Source organism: Cupressus sempervirens, chromosome 10, assembly GCF_028749045.1.
Source record: "Cupressus sempervirens isolate cs-2001-9-10 chromosome 10, ASM2874904v1, whole genome shotgun sequence".
Lineage (NCBI taxonomy): Eukaryota > Viridiplantae > Streptophyta > Pinopsida > Cupressales > Cupressaceae > Cupressus > Cupressus sempervirens.
Genome location: NC_143127.1, coordinates 103,404,436 through 103,430,499, shown reverse-complemented (window position 1 = coordinate 103,430,499; position 26,064 = coordinate 103,404,436). Strand labels below are relative to the sequence as shown.

General features: G+C 36.0%; 1 protein-coding gene across 6 annotated transcripts in view; it reads right to left on the bottom strand.

Annotated features, from left to right (window-relative positions):
* Positions 1-229: 229 nt before the first annotated feature.
* The window catches only part of LOC149532804 (increased DNA methylation 2-like), a 69,085-nt gene continuing 43,250 nt past the window's right edge, over positions 230-26,064 (bottom strand). For 4 of the 6 annotated variants that reach the window (XM_089807716.1, XM_089807714.1, XM_089807717.1 and 1 more), the window contains 2 exons: positions 1,051-2,211; positions 230-886 (listed from right to left, as the gene is read on the bottom strand). In XM_089807716.1, coding sequence (XP_089663842.1) covers positions 612-886; positions 1,051-2,080 — 1,305 coding nt within the window. In that variant the 5' untranslated portion in view covers positions 2,081-2,211 and the 3' untranslated portion in view covers positions 230-611. Of the gene's footprint in view, positions 887-1,050; positions 3,228-26,064 lie in introns of all 6 variants that reach the window. The other 2 variants (XM_089807719.1, XM_089807715.1) reach the window with 2 other exon arrangements.

The following is a 26,064-nucleotide window of genomic DNA, read 5'->3' as shown; positions in this document are numbered from 1 at the left end:
TTTTTATAGTTATTTTATTTAGTTTCTTTTTAATATTTTACGCAAATTTCAATTTATGTTTCTAAGAATCTACTTGTTTTTTTTAGCGTATGTAATAATTGAAAACTATTGACCTTAAAAAATTTGGAAAGCACAAAATTTACAGTTCAAAAGCAACTAGAAATTCAGAACGCTTACAGGGTTTGGTAAATACTAAATACTTCAAATTCTGTAAAATCAGGGCAGGAAATTCAATACCAACGAGCATTACCATGATTTTGTATTACTGTGCCCGACCAAAAGGGACTTTGTGAAATGTTAAACGTCCAACGATTTCAGCTTATCCTGCCAGTTAAAAAATTAGACAAGAGTGCGGCTAATCCTGTGGCAAGGGCTACACAATTGCTTTTTATTAGATAGCTGCAAGATAAATGAAAACATCATGTGAGTCTATAGCTGAATATGTATAAGGCTACAAGTGATCCATTTTAAATTTCCAACTGCATTGTTAGATATGTTAATAAGAGAGGGAAGCCTAAAGCATGAATCAAACTTTTCACAACCCATTTCCCTTGTTGCTCATGCTTTTCATGTTGATTGATCTCTACTGTAAAAGAGACTTCATAAATAATTCAAGATTCAAAGACCAAACAAGCCGAGCCCATTTTATCCATCTGTTTCATCACAATACCATCTAGAATACCATCAGAACCAAAATTGCCTGTAAACTGTCTAGGCTCTACGGGGCCTGGTAACTGGAAAGACACTGTAAAGGGGCCAGGAGGGCACAATGATTGAGTTTTCATGTGAAATGTACGGGACTTTTTGATAACCTTCTGTTCGCCTGTTGTGATGATACCTCTAATTACAACCGTCCCATCGGATTCAACCTCACAACTAAATTCACCTGTAGTCAAAAATATCAAAACAGAATTAATATGAGAAATCGATGAAGCCATCAGATTCAAACAAGTTGAAATATAAATCCATCCCCATTCCATTATTCTGATGCCTTCAATATCTGTAACTGTATTATGTCATGATTAGGATATTATTAGGGAGAGAGCATACGTTGATCTTTCTTGACACCTGGAAGAGCCATGCGGAACAAGTAAGCATCCTCACAAGTACCAATATCAACAAGACCAACTGATGGGCCAGCTTGACGAGCTGTTGCTGTTCCTGTAAAAAGCATTGAAGGCTTGGGATCATTTCTAGGATTATTCCACTGATCTATACTAGGGGCTGAAGAAACCACTAATACAGTTTTTCCCATAGTGTCTGGATATTTCATTGGTAGCTTCTGTCCTTTGGGTGGCATTGCTGATCTTAGCATATTTGGTTTCACTGTTGTCTCCTTCTTTCTTCTTTTCCTGGTCTTTTGGTTTGGCACACCATCTGGCATAACAACGGCCAGTGGCTTGCCATCTTGCATATAGGCATATTGTCCAGCATTAACATTGACTCGAAGTTGCATGCCTTCACCTCTGTCTGTCCTTGGCCCATAAGGATGACGATAATTCCGTGCCTCCTCTCTATCTATCTTCAAATCGTTCAGACCGGTCAACCTTTTGAACCTTTCTATATCTTCTGTTTTTATGTATGAAACATCTGGATCATCTATAAAAACTATGCCCTCAAAAACTTTGTATCTTCCCTTATGTCTCATCTGCTTATGCAAGTGCTGAGGAAAGAAACTTGTAAATTGTCGGTCATCCTCAATAACCTCCTTCAGAGGTGGAGGAAGATGACCTTGAAAAAACTTATAAAGGGACAGAAGCTTCACTGCACAACTTGGCTTTGCATTTCTAAGAATATAATAATATATGCTCTCAACTTCTGAAAGTTTCGTGAATGAAGCTTCCAATTGATCAGGAGCATATGGAGGAAGAGAATTTGCTAATCTTTGCAAGGCTGATTTTTTGGGCACTTCACTTTTGAGATCTGGACCAAAGTATGTACCCATGATAAAAATTAACAAAAATCGCTGATCATTTAATGATGGCTCGGCCTGTGGTTTAGGTAGATTAGCAGGCTGAGATATAATATGACCTTGTGAAACAGGATACTGCTGCATAGGTTCCATGTGCTGACCTTCCATATTATAGGTCTTAACTTTCAACAGTTAGCTCTCCTGAGTTTCTCTGGTTTGATGAAAGTAAACTTAAGGTAAATCAGATTTCACATGTGATGAGATTTAGCAAGCATCAATGCAGCAGAGCTATCAGTCTCCTGGCAGCAATAAATATTCAAGGAACTCAATGTCAAGAACTTATGATGCAACACTAAATGCTGTGATCCAGTTTCTCAAAGAAAGCAAGACAAGTTTAGATTAAACAAAAGCTCAAAACATGGACTAGTAGTAATCATGCCACATCTGCAACAATTAGTTGAAAAATCAAGACTTTTATCTTTGACGTGCTACGCCTTTCAACAACAAACTGAACACAAACAGAAGCCACTGTCACCTAGAGAAGCAGGAATAGGAGAACAGGTATAACACCATACCAAGGAGTTCCTCAAAGAACATTCCACAAACGAAGTTGAAAATGCAATGGGAATGTATTGAACAAACACAGATGCACCATTCCACATTTGACAAAGACAAGATAGTAAGTAAAGCTCTTTAATTCATACCAATATCACAAAATCAGTTTTTGCGGTAACACAATGTAAGTTGTTAGGACACATTGTTCAAAGGAATGCATCAGAATTTATCCTGAAAGAATAAGGGCAATCCAACAGTCAGCCCCTACCTTCAACCAGAATTGAGTCAAGTATTTTTTTTGGACAAGTGAACTACTTAATAAAGTTTGTGCTTGAATTTTCAAAAATTAGCATATTGCACACAGATGATGGAGAGAACAATTTGTGTGGAGTAGTTCAGGTAGGTTCAAGACATAAATAAAGCCATTGCACATGCACCAATGCTATCCATCCTAACTTTCGAAAGGATTTCATTGTATACTGTTATGTTTTGAGTCATTGCATATGCACCGATACTAGTCCATCCTAACTTTCAAAACGATTTCATTGTATACTGTTATGCCTCAGAACACACCATGTCTACCATACTAATACAAGCTGATGAAGAGGGAGTAGAAGCCCCTATTGTTTTTATGACTGCTCCTCTCAAACAGCATGAACTTATTTTCAAATTGAGAGACACACTTTCGCTGTCCTAAAAGTTGTTGAATGGTTCAGATTTTATATTTTACATTCTCATTCCACTATGTATGTGCCTGAACCTGCAGCAAAAAGCATACTCACTCAGCATGAAATAGGCTGCAATAAGAGGAGAGGTTGGGTAGCAAAAGTTAAAAAATATAACATTGAAATAAAAGTTAAAACAAACAAAATCATCTAAGGTACTTTGCAAAGTAATTGCTGAGAATGAGCCAAATGTTGAAAGTGACAACCCCTTGCAATGTTTGTAATCTTGGAAGACAAGTGGTTCTTCAATATATCCTCCTTAACATATGGAGAGTGTCCACCACATTTGCAAGCCAAGAAAAGGGGCAATCTCAAGCCTAAGAAGGCCAAAAATGTTATCTAGCAGGACACTTGGCATAAATGAGATTCAGAAGTGCATTCTTGAGAGTTTCAACAAAGAACAGAGAAAGTTGTTAGCATTGCTTCATAATAAAGCCTGTTCTGGACAATACACTTCCTTGGTCACTGTCTTCAAAGTACTGAGACAATGTTACTATTGGCTTGGCATGTTAAAAGATGTGTGTGAATGGATCACAAACTGTAGAAATGTAAGAAAGTTGCTAAGCAGGCCAAAATTGGCAGCAATTCCTCTGCAGCTGCTGGTAATTCACGAGTCATTTCAACAATCAGGACTGTATTCTATTTGGCCCATCAATCGTCACCCAAGGGCAGGGCATACTCATATTCTTGCTGAAACTGATTATTTCACCACATGGGCAGAAGTGACTAATTTTAAAGTGGTCTGCAGTTTTATAAAGGATAACACTCTAGTCCACTTTGGACTGCTCCTAAAGCTGGTAACTGATAATGCAACAAATTCCTCTTTTGCTGAGATGTCTCTATTTTGTTATGAACATGGGGTTACCTTGTCTCACTCTGATCTGATTAGTACCCTCAAGGCAATGGACAGGCAAAATCCAATGATACAAATCTTGTTAATATCATCGACAAGGTGGTAGATAAGAATCAAAGAGATTGGCATCAAAAGTTGTATGATGCATTCTGGGCAGATAGGATCACACCAAAAAGGGCCATAGGTAAGTCACCGTTCTAATTGGTTTAAGGCATTAACAATGCTCAATGCATTCCCTTGGAATTGTCAGCTACTTAATTATGAAGTGCTATTGAAAATGAGGAATTCAAGTTTTGGGGCTTGTAGATTGGAGAGACAAAGGAATGGATACTTGAGGAAAGCCAAGGCCAAAACGTCAACTCCAAATGGAACATTAAGGAAAATGGTCAAGGTTTTGAGGTTCCACAGGTAGGAAAATCAAATACCCAAGTGAAGCTCCAAAACTTTGACACACAAAGATATGGGTTTCAACTTTCAAGGGTTGAATGAAAGAAGGTACTCATAGGGAAATTCCAAAAGTTTAGAAGTTCAACTAACTTTCCCAAACCTCAAGCAATGGCCCAAAACATCCCACACACAATTTTCTTGGTTTTTTACAATGTTTAATGCCAGGGGGATATAAGGCACAAGAAAGGGCAAAATTTATGACCGGAGTCGACAAGAGAACTAGATCAATTACAAGCTATGGAAAAATAAAACCCAAGTTTACAAAGAAACCAGATCAATTAAAAGCTATCGGAAAAATAAGACCCACGTCCAAAACTAGTACTCATATGAAAAGTTGCCTCCTTTATATCAACAATCCAATCTAATGTTTGACCAAGTAGATCGACAAAATTGCATCGAAACTTATAGGTGCTTTCGCTTGTTCTTAATAGAATCGACAATTTAGTGCAAAAGCATTAAATCACTTGTTATCTTGGTGCAAAAATTTACTTAGTAGGCATATGTCCTCAAACAAACCTTAATAATGCTCAAAACTAGAATCAGTAGCATTGAGATTTGGAGTAGAACTTGAATGGTGTGCAATAAATGTTGAAAATCTGTTATTGAAGTCCTCTCACTAAACATCTAAAATATGTATCACAAGATTAATAAGAAAATTGGGAATAAAACATTGAAGTATAAATACATAGTACAATACAATTTTGCAAGATGCAAAACAGATTTCACCATGTAGAGAAAAAGGTACCTTACAAAGAGAGGCCAATTTCCGAATATGTCATATCCTAGCCAGATAAGCCATCAACAATTTTATACTTCAAGAGTTGATCAAGGAAATCAACAACTTTTGCCTTAGACAATGCATAATGTGCATATGATTATCTCATTTAACATATTCTCAACACATTAACTTTCTAGTCTTGCAACTATACCTTGCAGAAAATCTGCTCATCCTACGATTGTGTCTGCTCATCCTACAATCATTTCTGTTGACAATCAACTATATGAAACGCTCCTGCTGTGTAGTACTAGCTCAAAATCATATATCAACCATGTAACCATCCACAACACCCTCGGTTGATATATTATCATGCCACCATTTAGCAGTATTATTGGCTCAATTGTTATGTTCTCAAACCAGAATAGCATAAATAAATAACGGATAAATCAAGAAACACAAGGACACCAGAGATACCCTGGGAAAACCCAGCCACACCCAAAAAGATCCTTTATTGAGTACTTGAAGCTGAATACAATGTTCTCATGCCTATGATTGTTAACTCTTAACAATCAACCAATGATCCTTATTACAATTCAATCACTTTTATCATGCATACACAAAATATACAACACTGCAAGTATCTCACAGATACTACTCACACTGAAAATGAATCATACAAATAAATTTTCATATACAAAACTTCTTCAAATACACTGCTTGCTGTAGCAAAATCTGTTCTTCTCACGATATGCAGTCACCTACAATTCTTCATAATTATCAGGATATCAGAAAAGAACTCTATGTGTATGTGGATCATCCAGCCAATATATCGTGAACTCTCTTGTATACATCATTCTTCTAAACTTGAGTGAATATCTTTTTCCCATAATACAAGGAGGCATGAGCGTTTTTAAAATAAAGCAAATCACCGATAATTACCACATCAAATGAATATGAAATGCTGCCACTTGAGGCACACTAAGTGTTCAACAGCAGTTAGCATCCACCTTGATAGGAATCTCCCGATGGAACCAATGCCAGCACATGTGTAACTCTCAAAAAATAGCAATAGCAACGAATGGAAATGGTTAACAGTTATCAAGGAACCGTTTCAACAGACACAAAAGGTAGAACTGAAGCTGATGCTGATAACAATATTGAACAATCAATCATTGCAGAATAAGAACAGGTAAGAGTAATATCTCTCCTGTAGCTACAAACATTAACATCAATCATCCCACCATTCGAAAATGTGCTAGCTCACTATTCAATCAAGCTACCACCTACAGGAATGTTAGTGCACATTTGATCATGATGCCTACCAAGAGAATTGTTGGCTCATACCATATCACCATACTTAGCTTTGGCTAAACCATACCACTCTCTCATGAGATTATCTCTTGAATATAATTAACTATGAGAACCACCATCCCTCATGCACTGGTTAGTCAAGCTAAGCAACAACAGATGTCCGTTTTCTTACCTTGAATCTAGTTTTTGTCATTGTTCTTACCCTCTTTTAATCATTTTCATCTCCTAGTCATGGGTTTTCCTTTGCGTGGAAGTCTTGCAAGATTGGGAGGTTTCCAAATTCGTGTTGGCTTCCAAAGAGGTTGTCACAATTGGTTTTCTCAAGCTTATCGAAATCCACAATACTTTCAGAACCTCTTTGTTTATGAAAGAAAATGTTTGTATTGGAGTCTTGTTTAGGTTCTTAAATTTGTGTTTATTGTTGATAAAGCTTTCTAACTCTCTTAGAATGTGAAAGAAACATCTCTTAAACTGTCGTGTCAAAGATTGGTCATGTCATTTCCTCTCTACTCATGAGACATAAATTGATATTTAAGGAAACTGCTTTTAAACATCCAAGGTAATAATATAGTTATATTATTAACATAATAACAATAGTATTATAATTAATATAAAAACAAATTTAAATTTAATCTTGGTGCCGACTAGACATTGGCAAACTTGGCCAACTTTCTTTTCATCATGGAGATCAAATAGGTATAAAAAGGATCCATTTTGGAATTGTCATTTGTGAGTCTTATTGGTTGGACTGGGACAAAATCCCCATGACAGCCATTTCGGGTAGGATGAAATCTTGCTCTTCCTTTGTGAGCAAGTTTATTCCTTCATTGAATTTCCAAGATTTAATTTGGTTTGGTTTGATCACAAGTTTTGGAGTTTGGTTGGGTGATGTGTAAAGACATTTCCACTAGTCGCCATACTCCTCAAGCACTATAGCCTAAGTTTTTTGGTGCTTGATCAATGATTCAAGTTCTTTTTCGACATTGACATGCTTGACTGTGCTTTCCACAAGCCCCCAAACACCTCAGTCTATGATCTACGACTGATTGGAGAATTTAGTTCCCAAAACTAGAAGTTAACATAACAAGACCAAATTAATCAAAGAAGCAATTCGTGAACTAATAACCATCACAGCCTCACGCTACTTGCTTGGAAAGTCAACTCGGTGTCACTAACACAATAATATCAAGTAATTAATTGGATCTTCAAGTATTGTGTAGCTAGTTTGGCTGGCAGATTGGCAAATCTTAAAGATTCCAACACTGATAGCTTGGATTGAAATCTTACTAGTGGTATCTCCAAGCCACATCTGTACTTCGAACTTGGAAAGGAAATTATCTTGACACTATGGTAGGGATATTTTAGATCATGGTTCAAAACCTTTGTTGATTCTCGACAAGGTTGTGGCAATCTTGGTGAAATTCAAAGTACCATTCAGAAACTACAAAGAAACTTCGATAAAGTGTTGCTTGGCAATGATTGGGAGTTTTTAATATTTTAGAACCATTGTTTTTTTTTTTTTTTAAAGAGGGGTAAATGCTTTGACCTAGAGCTATGAACCAGTGAGGCCACAAACGGGGGACCTCATCCCCATGAGATTTGAACCTTGATGGCAAGGATAACAACACAACAACGTAACCATCACAACATGCCACTATTGGCAATATTTTAGAACCATTGTTAGAGCATAGGAGGATAGGAGAATATTTTTGAATCATCCTCAAGTTGGAAAGATAAAGGAAAATGTTTTGTGAAGGAGTTTGGAGTCTTTGGACTCTTAGTATTGGTTTCAAAATCTATGTCAGCTATCGACTAGGTTCTCACAACCCTATCAAAACCAGATGATTTATTTACAAACATTGTAAAAGCTAGGGCAAAGACTTCATGGGCAGCTCAACAAAGATACGTAAGGCAATTTTGAAAATTATGAAGATGGTAAAGTTAAATCCTCTATGCCAGTCTTTTAGACTAGCTTCAAAATCATTGTGGGAGTTGATAAGGTTTCAAGAACCCCTCAAATCTCCAACAAATAAGTTAGAGAAGTATTTATTTCAAAATTGTTGATGTTAGTGTAGTTAGTCGGATAAAATGCACTGAAGATATTTAATACATTTAATGTATACGTATATATCTTACTCTTTATCATAACAATAAGCAAATTTTATTGATAACTAATGAGAGTTAAAGAGACATGCCTCTTAAAATCATATACATATGCTGTGAGAAGGTAACTTGAGACACACATAAATCTACAAGTGCTATTACAAGTTACAGCATATCCAAAACCTCGGTTTCATTAATATGGTATAAGAGCAAGTTCTTTACCAGGCCTGTGAGACTTTAAAATAATTCATAATCATCATCGTATGATATGCACAAAGAGTGGCAGATATTATTTGCAAATTCCACAACATCTCCAAGCTACATTTAATTATTTAATGATAAAAGCAAGGAGGAGATTTCAATCAGAATCAGATTGAATTAATAAAATCTTGAATGGAGGAACCAATGTATGAATGGAATTATTTAAGTTGTCTCTTCTTGCTGTTGAGTCTTATAATTGAATTGTGGATGTTCGTTGCTATATGAAGTGTCAATAGTTGCCGAATATAAGACCGTATTAATCTTCCAAACATGGAAACTGTGGAAAGAGCAACTATTCACATCTATCGAGTGGGCCTCATCTCAGATTCGGAAATTGTCCTGGAAAAAGTCATGGTTTGTTTGGTTGTATTTGAAACTGAAGGTCCCAACTATTATCATGCTAAATATCATATCATGACCTGAAAGCAATACGTGTGGAATAGAACTGGATACAGTGAAGCTTTGAGTGCTTATATATATATATATTTGGGCAACACAATTATATCTCTATTGTTACTACTGTGCCTGGAGGAAGCTGCTCTAACTGTGGGCTGAGAAAGTAACATCTGGTGCATATGAGACAGGGACTGATGTGTCTGAATCAAGCAGCAGGGATGTTGGCAGATGCAAAAGAGAAGTTGCAATCCGATATTAACCACCTCAAATCAGCCCCCCCCTTTTCAACACTTTGGACTTCTACAATTTGAGATTTCTAGATATATATAAACCAACACCTCCCGCTGACGGGAAATATGGAAAGGAAACAAATAAAATGGCAACACTTGAGTGTTGCGCAGGGCATGCAAACAATTTTGGAAACCCGGAGAAGACAACAAGTGACATGGAGCACGAGGACAAGTGTGATCGAACTGCATAGAAGTGACCAAATTAATACAAACATTCAGACAAAGAAAATGATAAAGAAAAATCTTCATTTATCAGGCACACAGAATTCATCTCAGGGAGTAAACATCAAGGTCTAAAGCAGTAAAACAAAATATCATTCATTTCTATTGATCGATAAAGACCGTGGTTATATATTAGTGTTGAGTATCTAATTTGGCGAATTCTGGAGGAGAATCGAATCAAATGCTCTGCTATACACTGACTTTCTTTATACATGAAAAGTCAACAAAGAGAAGTACCACATAACTCAAAGGGAGCGAGATGTTATATGAAAGTGATTTATGGTCAATAATATACTGCAAAATGAATACAATGATATTAATTGGACAATGTTTTTTTAATGAAGTGATTTTTTATCTAATTAGAAGCAGCATATAAGTCGACAGTTCACAACTTGTTGAAAGGATGCGATTCTTCATTTTTTATAGAAGACTTCAAGTATTTAAAGAAGTGATTTCAAAATAAAGAAATAATAATGTCTTATAAAAGGATGCTTTCAGATTTGAGAAAAGAAGTTACAAAATGACATTTAGTTGTTAAGTGCTGCAACTTATGTAAAGAGGTTCTAATACAATAAAAGACATTCATATGTAAAGGATGATTTCATTTGACAAGATAAACAAATTTAAGTTTTTTAAAGCAAGAATAAGAATAAGAATTTCTGAGTAAAAGAGTAAAGAGTGAAGTGTAGTGCAAAAGAAAAGGTATGTTTCTTTACATCAAGTAAATGTGATATACACAGTCATAAAGAAAGAGAGTGCAGCAGCACTGGAGCTGGTATAATTACTCGAGATTGGAGTCATTGGAGACAATTCAGACTTGACTGCATTATGGACGCAAGATATACTTTTCTTTAGAGGAAGTCGAACAATATATATTTTGGCATTTCAATATATTTTCATTTTGGGTTGCTGGGTGTATGGGAAAACATATATCGACACACCGTGGATGAATTTAGAAAAATTGACAGAAATATTTTGCTACTATTAGTAATCTCAATGGAAGTTCGGACCATTGTTGGAAGGAAGGACCAAACGAGAGCTTGGAAGAAGACTAATACTCAAATAGGAAAGAAGCAGATTGCATGGATGTTAATGAGCAGCTTGAGGGATGATTCTTTGCAAAGAAGGAAAAAAAAACAGAAAGAAGTTTGCCATAATTGAATATGATGCAAAGTTGTTCGACGGTATAAGAATGGGAACTTCACATTATGGGGGGGAAATGATAAACAATGTTCCATTCCCACTTAAATCATCTTTAGAGGGGAGATGTTCGATTCATGTGCAGATAAGCATTTCTTATCCTTGAGTATCACACTATATCTCTCTCTTAATTGTATTTTTATATGTACTATAAGAGTTATATGCCTTGATCTTTTCCTTTGTCTTTGGAGATGTTCTTGTAGGAAAAGAAGGCCAGTACTTCACACATGTTACCAAATATTGTGCAGAACTCAATCTTATGACAGTAGCTCCAAAGAAGTTTTGATCTAGAATTCATTAGTTATTTGACGATCATGTTGGATAAAGTGAGACTCTTGAAGCAAATATCTTTGATGATTGAGATTATGAAGTAATTTTCTATATCAAGAGGGAGTCTGACAATTCATTAGAGGCAATCTTGGGTAACAAGGGGGAGCAGATAGATGATATGCTTCAATCAAAATTTTGATGATCTTGGTTGTAGTGATTCAATGAGAGTAGACCATGTTGAGATGGATTCTCCAATGAATCAGAAACTATAGCAATTAAAGGACTATGATTCATGGGATAAAGTTTCATGTATGTAGGCTAGAAGGCCTTATGCCATCAAGATACCTATTGAACTAGGGAAGCATGACACGAATTGCAGCCAGAAGGTTAGAAGAATGATAACAGATTCGAGAGAGGCTAATACTTCATCGTAGAAAACCTTGTACGAAGAGGTCAAAAAAGTTGATAACAGACTCAGAGGGAGTTTTGACACTTTATTAGTAACCTTGACAAGGAGGTCAAAAGATTAGCGTTTCTTCGTGTAGAAGAATTTCCAAGTGCAGCATCTTGTGATACATTCTTGTCTATGAGAGAGAAGTTTGAAGTGAAAACCTTATTCTTTAATATGTTTCATGGTGGATGTCATGACAACACCACATGACAGTATCCATGGTGACTTCATGCGAACTTTTGATGTCATGTGTGTATGGGCCTGCCCCCTATGTACATCAAGAAAAACTGACGACTTCCAAATTATTATCACTTGTATTTCCAGAAGTTATTGGAAGGTGAGAAATCTTACAATAACTTAAATCATGATATACATTTTATGTAAATGTTGAAATAGATCATGAAAGGCTTTATCTTGTAAATCAACAACTAATTGTTAGATGTCATTAAATTGACTGTCTATAAGTTGTTTGTATAGATATATGATAGGTATTTGGTGAATATCTTGCCTTGATATTCTGATAGGATATTACTAATTGTCATTGGTGAATATCATGTGTTGATATTCTAATAGGCAAATACTCATGTTACCTAATATGATATCAAAATAGTATTTGGCGAATATCATGTGTTGATATTCTGATATGCCAATACTCATATGATATCAAATAATGAAAATCTTCTGATCAGAGATTTCCTTGATGTGCCATTCCTAACTATTGCCAATGGTGTAATATTTTCATATAAGTTTATCATCCCTAACTAAGAGGGAGTGTTGATGTTAGTGTAGTTACAATCAGATAAAATGCACTGAAGATATTTTGTATATGTGTGTGTGTGTGTGTGATATATTCTTAATACATATAACGCATATGTGTATGTGTGTATAATATATACACCTTACTCTTTATCATAACAATAAGCAAATGTTATTGATAACTAATGAGAGTTAAAGAGACATGTCTCTAAAAAGACAAGTTTGTTAAAATCATATACATACGGTTTGAGAAGGTAACTTGAAACACACATATCTACAAGTGCTATTACAAGTTACAATATATCCGAAAACTTGGTTTCATTAACAAAAATGAACAAACTTCACATGCGCCAACATTACAAGGCACCAGTAATGCTCTCATAAAACATGAGAACATTAAATGTAGATTAATCTAAGGCGTTGTAAAACAAAAAGAAGAAGCAGTTTGACAAGTTATAGAGACTAGATGGAAAATTGTGAAAGCATATTATACAGTACAAATGAGCTGCTATACAAAAGATCATTCAAAGGTGATACAAAGTAATTTTCTCAAATTCAAAGGCACACAAATCATCCTTTGTTCTTGTATTTCACAAAGGAAATGATTTTATGTAGTAAAGCTGGTCCCATAAAAAATTATTCCCCACAATTATTTTTTTCAAAGAAAAAGTTCCCCCAAATTCGCTTGATATTGTGTTGAAGATTTCATTTTCTTCCTTTACAAATTTTCTTTACTAAACATCAATGATAAAGGTTGCTCCCCTTAACAACACAAACACATAACAGAAACAAATAAACAACAAGAAGTTGCGAGAACAAAAAGTTGGCTTCCTATTATCTCCAAAGTATGGAATTACAATTTTCAAAAATACAACATGCAACATGCAAAGCCACAAGGGTGTTTTTAACATGCAAAGCCACATGGGTGTTTTTCTTCCTATTATCTCCAAAGTATGGAATTACAATTTTCAAAAATGCAACATGCAAAGCCACACGGATGTTTTTCTTACAATATTTTGTAAGCCAAAGCCACCACTAACAACCCAAAACTACCCTAGACAACCATACAGGCCTTCTTTATATAGACAAATTTCAATTGCCCAAGAAGGTTCTAGAAATTTAGCCCAAGACCTTGAGGCCGACCAACCCTAAATTATTATTTTTCATATTTTATTACATTAGAGTCAGCCCAAACAATTTCATTTTTATAATTTCAAGTAGCACAGCTTCTAGAGACCATAACTTTTTAACCATACATCTGATTGACTATGACAACCAAAAATACTCAACAACTTCACCAAAACACTTGGTATTGCAATGAAACTCAACTGGCAAGTTAATATATCTAAAATGAACCTCCATGTATGAAATTAGAATATTTTGAGCTCAAACGGCAACTTACTAAAAATAGTTAGTTTCCAAAAATATCAACTCAACCTTGAAACCCTTTTTGAAAAAAGACAAAACAAAAATATTTTTGGGTGATGCAAGAATTGCCCTTACACCCAGGATGTTGATGAAGGGTGCTCCGATTAATACCACAACACACAACGGAAGTAGAGTAACAACGCAAATTGAGAGAACAAAATATGAGTTTCTTATTATCACTGCAAATGCGGAATTATAGAATTACAACATGCAAACCCACATAGACGCCTTCCTTACAACAGTCTACAAGACAGAGTTGTGACTATCACCCAAAACTGCCCTAGATAACCTACAAGCCTTTCTTATATATGTATTTTTCACCGCGTGGGAAGGTTCTAGACACTAAGCCCTAACCCTTGAGGCCGACCAACCTCATATTATATTATTTTATTACACTTTATTACATATGATCGCTCAAGACAAATTACAAACTACATTTTCGGATTGGCCCACTTTTGGAGACCATAACTAGCAAATTGTTGACCTGATGGGCTATTATATCCCCATTTTGGAATCCTCGGCTAAAGATCTATAGCGGCTGATTGCACAAGCATCCATTAATTAATGTTTCACCTTGTTCGGAGCCATTTAGGCCTTCATTGCTAGACCTGAAGTTTGGATAGCCAAAATTCTTACCGAAAATCTGCAATAACTACACTAATACATATGATATGACAATAAAACTCATCCGGCAGGCTGATATGTCCAATATGAACCCCCAAATATGAGATTAAATCAATCTTAGCACATAATACCAACTTACTAAAATTAGCAAGCTCCCACAAATAGCGACTCTACTAAGTAATAGCCCTTATTGCAAACACAAAACTAGAAAACTAGAAGTGGAAATATTTTTGGGCGATGCAAGATTACCCTGACACCTAGGATGCTTGTGCATCAGATGCTCCCGCATCATACACCCGGGGTAATTTGAGAAGTGACCCTATTACGTCTTAGATATTCAAAGGGAAACCAAGATGGTTAATCTCCTCCCTTGTTAGCCATGATGAATCTTCCATAGGTCCTCCTTTCCATTTGACTAAATATTCTTCATATGTTATGTTCCTTGTGCTTATGCCAACACGACTATCAAGTATATCTTCAATCTCCTTTATGGCTAAAATAGTTGTTGGAATAGTTCACTGTGCTTCTGTGACCTCATCTCCAACACCTATTTTATGATACTCTGTCAGATCTAAAATGTTAAATACTAGTGAAATATTCAATTCACTGGACAACTCTACTTCATAGCTATTTCTTGAATCATGCTTCTTCAGTATTCTGCATGGTATTCCAAACTTCATCTTCAACTTCTTAAATGTTCTTGTTGGAGATTGCTCCTTTTCTCAAATGAACCATGACTTCATCTCCAACCTAAAATTCCTTCTGCATCCTTTTCTCCCCTGCCTTAGCCTTGTATCGTGCATTCATATTAATGATATGCTTCCTCAACTCCTCATGAATGTTCTTTAAGTGCTCTGGAAAATCTTTTGCTTCAGCATTACTCGTCTCCCATTTTTCCAACTTCCTTAATTCACAAGCATTTATGGGACTTCTTCCATATAATATCTAAAATGGTGATTTACCAGGGCTCCTGTTGACAAAATTATTGTATACAAATTTTGTCTGTGGTATAATCAAATCCTATCCCTTTAGTTTATCCCCAACCAAACATCTCAACAAATTTCCCAAAATCCTATTCACCACTTTTGTCTGTCCATATGTCTACGAATGATGTAATGAGTTAAATTTCAAATTTGTCTTTAACTTCTTCTACAAGGTCAGCTAAAAGTACCCAACCAACTTGGTGTCTCCATCTGAAACTATGCTCTTTGCTAGACAAACAATTCTGCCACATGAACAACATCATTAGTCTTCTTGCAGCAAATGAAGTGTGCTATCTTTAAAAACCTATCAACCACCACAAAAATTGAATCATGCCCGCGTTGAGTTCTTGGTAAACCAAGAACAAAGTCCATACTAATATCCTCCCACAACTTCTCTGGTATAGGTAATGGCTGATATAACCTTGTATTCTGATTTGCTCCTTTTGCCATCTAACATACTCTGTACAGATTTCTTGACATCTTGTTGCAACGGTGGCCAGTAATAATTCTCACTAACTTGAGCAATGATTTTATCATGACTGAAATGTCTAGCTTAACCTTCCATTATGCTTCTTCTTGATGAGAATTTCCCTCATAGAACTCCTTGGAATGCACAATCGATACCCTATAAATCGCATACCATCCTGGACAATAAAATCCAGCCACTTGGTTTTGTCCAGAGTAATAGGTTTTGTACAAGTTTTTCAAGCTTCACCAAAATCAGGATCCTTTGGATACAAACTCTTGAGTTCCTTGAACCCAACAACCTTAATCTGCATCTTTGTTAGCAAAAGTTGTATCCTGCTAAGAGCATCTATGACCTTGTTAAACTTCCCACTCCTATGTGTCGAAACAAATGTATAACTCTGCAAAGACTCAACTCATTTCAAATGCCTTTGATTTAACTTTCCTTGACTGTTCAAATATTGCAAAGCTTGATGATTAGTATATAAAACAAACTCCTTAGGAAGAAGGTAATGTCTCCACTTTTTCAATGTCTGGGCTCTAGCATAAAATTCTTGATCATAAACGAAATATTTTCTTTTTGCATCATTTAACTTCTCACTGAAGTAAGCAACAGGTCTACCTTCTTGGCTCAAAACAACTCCTATTGCAGTACCACTAGCATCACTATCTACTTGAAACACCTTATTAAAACTTGGAAGTGCTAAAACATGTTGTTTTGTAACAATTCAAAACTCTTATCCACTCCTGCAATCCACTTAAACTCCTTCCTATCCCTTCTTATTGTTTCAGTGAAGGGTCCACAAACGTTAAAACTTTTGATTAACTTTTTGTAAAAGTTAGCCAAACCATGAAAATATCTTACCTTAGTCACACTTCTTGGAGCTGGCCATTCAAGGATAGCCTTCACCTTCTCTAGGTCCATTTGTAAACCTTCTATTGAAACTACAAATCCCAGATATACTAACTCCTTCACAAAACTACACTTATTCAAATTAATTAGCAATTTATCTTCACTTGACTTCTCAAACACACTATGAATATGCATTATATGCTCTTCCAATGTCTTACTGAAGATTAAAATATCATCAAAGTAAACAATGACAAACTTACCCAAAAATTCTTTTTGTACCTCATTAATTGCATGAATGTACTCGGTGCCTTGGTTAACACAAAAGGCATGACTAACCACTCAAAGGCATGACTAACCACTCATACAACCCCTCCTTTATCTTGAAGAGGATATTCCATTCATCTCCTTCTCTGATCTGGATTTTATAATATCCACTTTTTAGATCAATCTTTGTCAAAATATACAAATCCGTTCAAACAATCCATAATATCATCCATCCTTGGCAAGGTAAATTTGTACTTGATAGTAATGTTGTTGATGGCTCGAGAACCTACACACATCCTCCATTCTCCATTCTTCTTTGGTGTTATTATTACTGGTACATGTTGTGGGGATTTCATACCGTTGCCCCAAAATTTTGGGGACCCCCTTTTTTGGGTTGCCTTGGCAAGTTTTTCAGAGTTGTCCAAAAGTTTTTGATTTGAAAATTTTACACCTTGGATGCCTTCGGGCCCAAGAGGGATTTGATGTGATTTGTTTTTTCACCTAGTGCTAAAAGTTGATTTTTCGATACATGTAATTTTATCCTTAGGCCAAACAGAACTCAAAAACAACATTTTTTGACGGTTAAATAATATTCAATTTCTGCTTCTGGGTAAGATTGTGTGTGAGTTTATCAGCATCAATGTTTCAGATCATACTCAATGATCCATCATCAGGATGAGAGAGCTTAGAAAGTGAATAATAGGTTGCAGACCCAAGCTGAATAAAAAGAAGGGGAGAGGGGGGCAAGGAAGGCAACACCAGTCCAAGGAGACAAGACAAAAATAACAATAAATTAAGAAAATTAAACAAGACGAAAAAAACATCAATAACTATATAAAAGATATTCAATAAGAGAAAAAATAAATAATAAGATTTATAAATAAATAAATATCAAAAACTGAGAGAAAAAGAAAAGGAAATTTAAACAATAAACGAAATACAAATTAAGAATAAAATATAAATAATAAAGATATCATAATGACCAAAGTCAAAATAACAATAAAAGAATTAATAAATTACAATAAATTATGCTAAATATTAACACACAAAAGAAAAACGAAACTCGACAAAAAAACGGGGGACAACAAAAAGCAAATAAAAATAATTTTAAATTAGCTACCAAATATATATATATATATATATATATATATATATATATATATATATATATATATATATAATAAAGACCAAAGTCATAATAAAAGAAATAATAAATAACATTAAATCATGCTAAAGGTTAACACCCAAAAGAAAAAAGGAACTCAACAAAAAAAGGGGGGGACCACAAAAAGCAATTAAAAACAATTATAAATAAGCTAACAAATTTATAAAATTCGGCAAGATAAGTTTGCAAATTTTTGGACTTAGATATTTTTTGAAAATTTGAAACAATTGTATAAGCTTGAGCATTTTCAAAAAATGAATTTCTTAGATTTAGTCATTTTGGAAAATCTTAAATTTTTTGGTGAAAAGAAAAAAAAAATTTGACAGTGAAATTGAAATTGGAAAATCGATTTTGATGACCAGAAAAATGATTTATTTTGGTAAAAAATTGAAATTGTATTGCAAAATTAAAATTGGATTAAATTGCAAAATCTCATTAAATTGGTTGAAATATTGCTTAGGAGATTCTTAAATGTTGAAAGAAATTGGTAAATTGGAATTGAAAATTGATTTTGGCTTGCCAAATTTAATTTTAATGATATTTTAATTGCTAAAACACCTTTAAATGAAAATTTTGGCATCTCCTAGGCTTTTCTTATTTTATTTTACAATTTTTTATCACAACCGGCAATTAAATGGGCTAATTTCACTATGAGCTAAATAATTTTAGCATGGCATTTAAATCTGGGCCATTAATAAAGAGCTAATTTAATTTTTGCTTTCCCCTAGGGCAAGTTGGCCAGCTTGAAGGGACAAGCAAATTTTGGTATGAGAGGCTCCCCCATCTCTCATTTCCTTATTCCATCTTCCTCGTGTTGAGCGATTTTTCTCTAGAAGGGCAGCTTGCAAATTTGGGTGATTTTCTTATGCAAATTTTTCCTTGCTTGGCGTCATTTTTTTCTTCTTCCATCTTGGGCGAATTTTTGCCCTAGGTGATTTTGGAGCAGATCTGAATTTTCTCTTGCTTGGGTGATTTCTCAAAGTTTTGATTTTTGCTAGAGGCTGCAAATTTCTGCCCTAGATTTGAGCGATTTTATTTGGCAAGGGAGCTACATGATCCAAGGTCTGATTTTTAGCAAATATGTGGGTGATTTCAATGAGACAAAATTCTGATTTTTGCCAGGGCATCATTATTTGCAAAGAGAATTAAAATTTCCGAAATCTGATCTAAATTTGAAGAGGGCCCAGTTATTGGTAAAGACAAAATTAAGGTAAAATTCTATTCATTTTAGAGGTGAAGATTGGTTTAAAGGCGGATTCCACTTCTTGTTCTTGCTTGGTTCGTTTCCCTTATATACTTTTTGCATTCATCATCCACCATTTCATCATTCTGTTAATAGGTTGAAGTTTGGAGAGATAAGTGTAGATTTCATGATAGGACACTTGGCGAGGCAAAAATAAGCTAGACCACCCTAAGAATGGAGTTGGGAGATATAAGTGTAGTCCATCCTAAGGTAACGGCAAGGCAAAAATAAGTGGTAGTCTCAGCCCTAGGTTGAAGATTGGAGATTGATAAGTGTAGTGATAGGAATTAGCAAGGCAAAAATAAGTTTAAATCCATCGATAGAAAAAAGGTTGGAGACCGATAAGGGTAGTCCATATCACTTAGAACGAGGGGGCAGAAATAAATGTTTAAGATGGTAGATGTCAGTGCAAACAAGATTACAAATGGAACGAACACCAAAAAAGACAAGGAAGACATGATGCCTAAGACCACCTTCTTCTCGAAAGTGAGGCGAATAAGTGATACCAATATTGGCACAGTAAACATGATACAGCTAAAGGACAAACTGAAGGAAGGGCAATCCCCCATGGCAAAGAAGATCTACAAAAGCAGAATTGTACACGCGGCGGCCTTCCCTCCTACCTTGCCTTGTCCAGAATTGGTAATGGAATGTGCATCTCGGTTTGATTTAGTTAGTAAATCCATCATTTTTTATGAAGGGAAGAGGGTGTTAGCCAACATTGGCAGACAAGTGGTCGAATAAGCATTCAATATCCCCCAATACAAAAGCATAACGGTGGTAATGACGGATCAGATGGCTAAGCTATTCCAAGATAACCAAGAGGCTTATTTCATTCATCTAAAGCAGGATTGGCTACACTAAGGCAAGAAGGGAGTCACCAAAGCATCAAGGCTCACCGTGTCAGATTTCAAATCAGAATATGGCGATCTCATTGTGCTCCTCAGCCGGATCATGGGCCTAGCTAGAGGTATGCAATTTGAAAACGGGATGTACTTCTTTATTGATGAAATTGAAAAGGGGAAAAAAAGATTTGATGGGCTAGGATTATAAGCAAGAATTTAGATTTACAACTTCGGACAATGCAATTCTATATGGGGTCCTATCTCTTTTATTTGATTTAGAGATGGTGGAAATTGAGAAGTGAATCTCAAGGAAGAGTGAATTTCAAGAAAGAGCAAATTTGGAGGAAGTGATTTGAAAATATTTGAGGCTAGGCCAGGCTTGGCTATTCATGCAAACCAAATTTGAATAGGAAGGTTAGAAAAGACCAGGATAGTTAAGGGAACTAAAGTTGGTAGATGAAGGAGGAATGAGTACGGTGGAGTCTTGGTTTGTTGCCTTAACTATCAGATTGAAGATACTTGAAGAGGTACGGAACAAGATTGCACAACACGGCTCAGGCATTGACACTTCCATTTCAACCATGATGAGCAATGTTGGGGCCGCACTTGATTTTGAAGATATCAAAGAGGAGGACGTCAATGAGATAGAGTTTGGATCAAGATTGGATGAGTTGGGGAAGGTTTCCACCAAGAAGAAACATTTAGGCACCCTTGCCTCCCTCAATGCCTTGATCGGATATGTGAAAGAGTATGAGAAGGATCATGAGAAAACACTACAAGCAGCAAGCAACTTGATGAATTCAACTGAGCTCAAGATGAAGCATACATTTTGCCCTCCCATTAAGGAAGTCAACGACACGCTAGCCAACTTCATCACTTTGGTTAAAAGGATGAAAGAAAATGGTAGAACTATATTAGAAGATCATTTGATGTAAGCCCAAGTGGAAAATTCTCCTTCTTCTTAGGTAGGATAGGTGTATGATTCTGATTGGCTACCATTTTGGTGTCTTCTTATTGGTTGCCACTTCTTTTTTCATTGGTCTATTGATGAGGTGGCATCTTCTCATTGGCCAATGGGGTGGCAACCCTAATTAGGATTTCTAGGATTCAATCTGGATCGTTGGTTTTGGCTCTTAATCTCTACCATTGGTTGTAATTTTGGCCTCTACATAAGGCCCTTTGCTCTCATTTGTAAAGGGTTGAAAATTGTTGCTAAGATAATACCAAAATCACTTCTCTTTATCATTGTTGTGGCTTGCATGGTGATTAAGAACATTTGGTGTTATTGCATGGTTTCTACTTCCAATAGTTAGAATTAGATTTCCTTTGAAATTGTTAGAGTAGAATTTATTTCAAGAAATTGTTAAGTAAGAGTAAGAGTAGATGGATGGTTGCATGGTGATATTAGTGTATGTTTGATAGAGATCTATAACTAGGCCACTAGCATCCTAGCGGCTTATTGCAAAGTCTTGCATGGTATACTAGTCTTTTCCCTTGAATCATTGCATCTATGGAGGTAGAGCCGCAGGTAAACTTTCATCAGATTCGATTCCCGTCCATTTGCTAATCTTTCCATTCATAGGAGTAGGAGTAGAATAGCAAGTAGTTTAGTAGTTGGAGTTTTGAAGAAGAAAGTTAGGAAGGTAAAAGTCATTAAAGCATTATTGCCTCCTCCTCGCGCAATCAACATTATCTGGCGCTACACCCTCCACCATCATCACCACCATCAACATCATCTCGCACTCATACAAAATAGTCACCATCATCCTGAAACCCAAGTCATCCTTGAATGAACAACGTAAGGTCGCCTGTGTGATTACCAGCAAATCACATCAATAACTGAGTTAGTATCCACAGGTGTAAGGAACATTGGAGTTTTTCTCATGTCTTCATGAGTATTAACTTTTCAAGAGAGGAATTGAGTGTTTGATATCCCATATCAAGTGTTCAATTGCTATATGTTATGTAGTGGTACAAAACTGACATCAACAGTACAGAAAATGGACTTGACAACTCGTGTACTTCCCTGTTCAACTCTTCACTTTCTACTAGTGTCATTCTATGCACTTCCTTATTTGACAGATTGGTTTCTGGAATCATATCTATTTGATGATTGATCTTTCTCACTCATGACAATCCATCAAGCACATTATCGAATACAATATCCTGAAACTCACCCAACAAATTTGCAACTTTTGCAAGTACATCTTCTACTTCATTACCAGCTTTTGGAATTAAAGCAAAAACACATATGCTCATGCCTCATACCTTCTAGGAACTTCCATCCATCAACCAAACATATTCTGGCATTACTACATACATTTTCTTTTGCGTCCTTCAATTACTTCAGCTTATGTCTCACTCCATCCTTTGTCAGGGAATAGGTATTTGCACTACCATCATGTACAACACATCTATCAAACTGCCACAACCTTCCCAGCAACATGACATGCATCCATGGGCATGACACCACATAATAACTCATCATCATAGCTCCCAATCTTGAACTTTACCAAGCACTACTCATTGACCAAGATCTTGTCGTCATCCTGCACCCAAGCAATCCGGTATGGATGCGGGTGTCTCTCTCTCTTGAGCTTTAACTTTGTGACCATATCCTCTGACACAAAATTGTTAATGCTCCCACTATCGATAATCACAACACTTATCCTCAAACTTGCACCTAGTATGAAACAAGCTCCTCCTTTGTTTATGTTCATTCTCATCACTCAGCAAGACTCTTATGTTAACTAGGACCTATCCTCTTTCAGCATCTTCAAAATGTGATGACTTAGCATCTTCATCTAAATGTGCAACTCTTGTATGGCCTTCAGCGCTCCAATATGTCCTTCCTTGGCGTTGAGGACATTCATATTCTCTATGACCTTTGCCACAATGGAAACAAGTTCCACAAAAACCTCCTCTTCCTACTTCTTGTCCTCATCCTCGCCCTCTTCCTCCTCCTCTCCAATCCTTATTATTTTGATCATGGAAACGATTGAAATTATTGCCCCTCTGATTTTGACTATTTGTTGGCCTTGTCCTTTTTCTAATCTTCATTTTGGCCTCTATAAGACCATCCACTAAATCTTCCACACTACGACCTCTTCCACTTTTCCTTCTCTCAAACTTCTTGTTCAACTTTTCCTCTACTCTTAAGGAAAACTGGTATGCCTCTTCAATACTAGTCATTCTAGCTAGACTCAACTCCTCTTGAATGCTTGGCCTCAACCCATTAAGGTAACAGGAAATTCTCTCCTTGCTAGCTTCCGCATGACCTATTCTGATGAGGACTTGATAAACTCTTCTATATACTCCTAAACATATCTTCCCGCTTGCTTTAACCCTCGCATTTTCTTCAATGGATCGAGCTCATAATCAACAGGAATGAATTGTCACTTCAATTTCTCTACCATCTAGAGCCCATCTTATGATTTTCTCCTTTCCTCTTCTAGTTTGCTCCAATTGAATCTCTTGCCACCAAATTTTCGCATGACCCTTCACTCTGGCCTTTGTGAACTTGACCCTATCAAGATCTTCTCTATCTTCATACTCAAAATATTCATTCATTGATCCAATCAATTAGTTCCTCTGGGTTCAAATTTCTCGAAAATGTGGGGACTTCAATCTTAGGTCTTTTCCCAACCTTGGAAATGGCCCTGAAAAGCCTATCTTCCTCAACATCCGTAACTCCTTCTGCTTCGTCCTGTCCAACATGCCCTTCTTCAAATTCATGCTTGTTTTCATCTCTTACTATAATATTCATTCCTCTACAAATCTCCTCTTGCAATGCTTGTGTTGTTATGTGGAGCCTAATCAAACACAGAGGTTAATTTTTCCCCACTTCATTTGGCGTGGTTTTCTTGCCAATTTTTTCTACATGGATTTAGGGGCAGCACCTCATGATGGGGTCAAGTGGCAAAATCCTCTGCAGGGTCCCCCAAGTGCACTCCCCTGAGGCCAAAAATGACTTTATGATTATAAAAGGCATCGGGAATTGTTTCTCTATTGGGCGCCATACTCTGGTCCTAAGTCTTGTATAAAAAGGCGTAGGGTCAGGGATTTTATGATGTGTGATAATTAGTAGCTTCTTACGACAGTATTGAGTTGAAAGCGATTGCAGATTGTCATCAGGTTGAAATCATTGGATAATAATATCAGACTTGTTGTTGGTGGATGTAGCCCAAGGATAGGTGAACCAAGTTAAATTTTGTGTCTTCTGTTCATTCTGTGTTTTTTATTCATTTGTGATATTGATTATATTTGCATGTAATTGTTATATTTGTCACTCTAATCCAAACAGGTTGCACTTGTCTCTAGAGGGCTCTAAAACCCTCAGTTGTCACACCTTCAGATATTCTACCACGTTCCCTTCGTGGAGTCATTTTTGCAATTATCACTCAAACCCACAACCATGGTCTTGGTGCAAATTACCTCACAATCGACAATCTGTCTATATTATATATAGTCAGGAACTCCTACTCTAATACCCCTTGATAATCATGAAGGGTACTCCCCTTAACAACACAAACATATAACAGAGATAGAGAAACAAGTTGCAAGAACACAAAGTTGGCTTCTTATTATCTCCAAAGTATAGAATTACAGATTCAAAAATACAACATGCAAAGCCACATGGGCATTTTCCTTACAATATTCTATAAGCCAGAGCTGCCAACAACAACCCAAAACTGCCCTAGACAACCCTACAAGCCTTCTTTATATAGGCAATTTCCACCGCCCAAGAAGGTTCTAGAAATTTAGCCCAAGACCTTGTGGCCAACCAACCCTAAATTATTATTAATTTTCATATCTTATTACATTAGAGTTGGCCCAAATGATTTAATTTTTATAATTTAACATAGCACCACTTTTGGAGACCATAACTTTTTAACCGTAACTCTGATTGACTATGGTAACCAATTTTTGGAAAGGGCACCTTCTGAACTACAACAACTCAATTGTATAAGCGTTGTCAACCAATGTTCAACATTGTTTCGAGGCCTTTAAGACCTTCAAAATTCAGTTCAAAAATCTTGTACCAAAAATTCTCAAGCACTTCACCAATACACTTGGTATTGCAATGAAGCTCAAGTGGCAGGCTGATATATCTGAAATGAAACTCTATGTATGAAATCAAAACATTCTGAGCTTAGATAGACAACTTACTAAAAATAGCAAGTTTCCAAAAATAGCAACTCTGCACTAAAACAACTCTTATTGAAAAAGGCAAAACAGAAATATTTTGCGGTGATGCAAGATTGCCCTTACACCTAGGATTCTCCTACATCAGTGAAATATAAATATCTCGGATACGAGAATTTTTCTATTTTGGAAAGCACGTTGTTGGGAATTGGAGACATGAAGTTAGGGCATGTAAACTTCAAAGGTTTCTAGAATAAAAAGAAGGAAGAAAATAGGTCCTAGATTGCATAAAAGGTGATAAGTAATGGGCTCCTATAAGAAGCAAGTTTCTTATGTGGTTAAACAATGCATAGATCTTGTTTTGGAGTGCATACAGCATCACATCTTGAGATCTAAAATGTGAGGAGAACAAAAGGTAGACTTAAAGCCAAACTAAATGGAGAGTCCATGGGTGTAACTTCCACATGACCTTATAGAGAGGCTTTTTCCAACATTAATACTACAATGGCATAGCAGCATTACAAAGAAGAAAAGGGCATGCCGTAATACTACTATAAGACATTGGTCAGCAATTCCTGG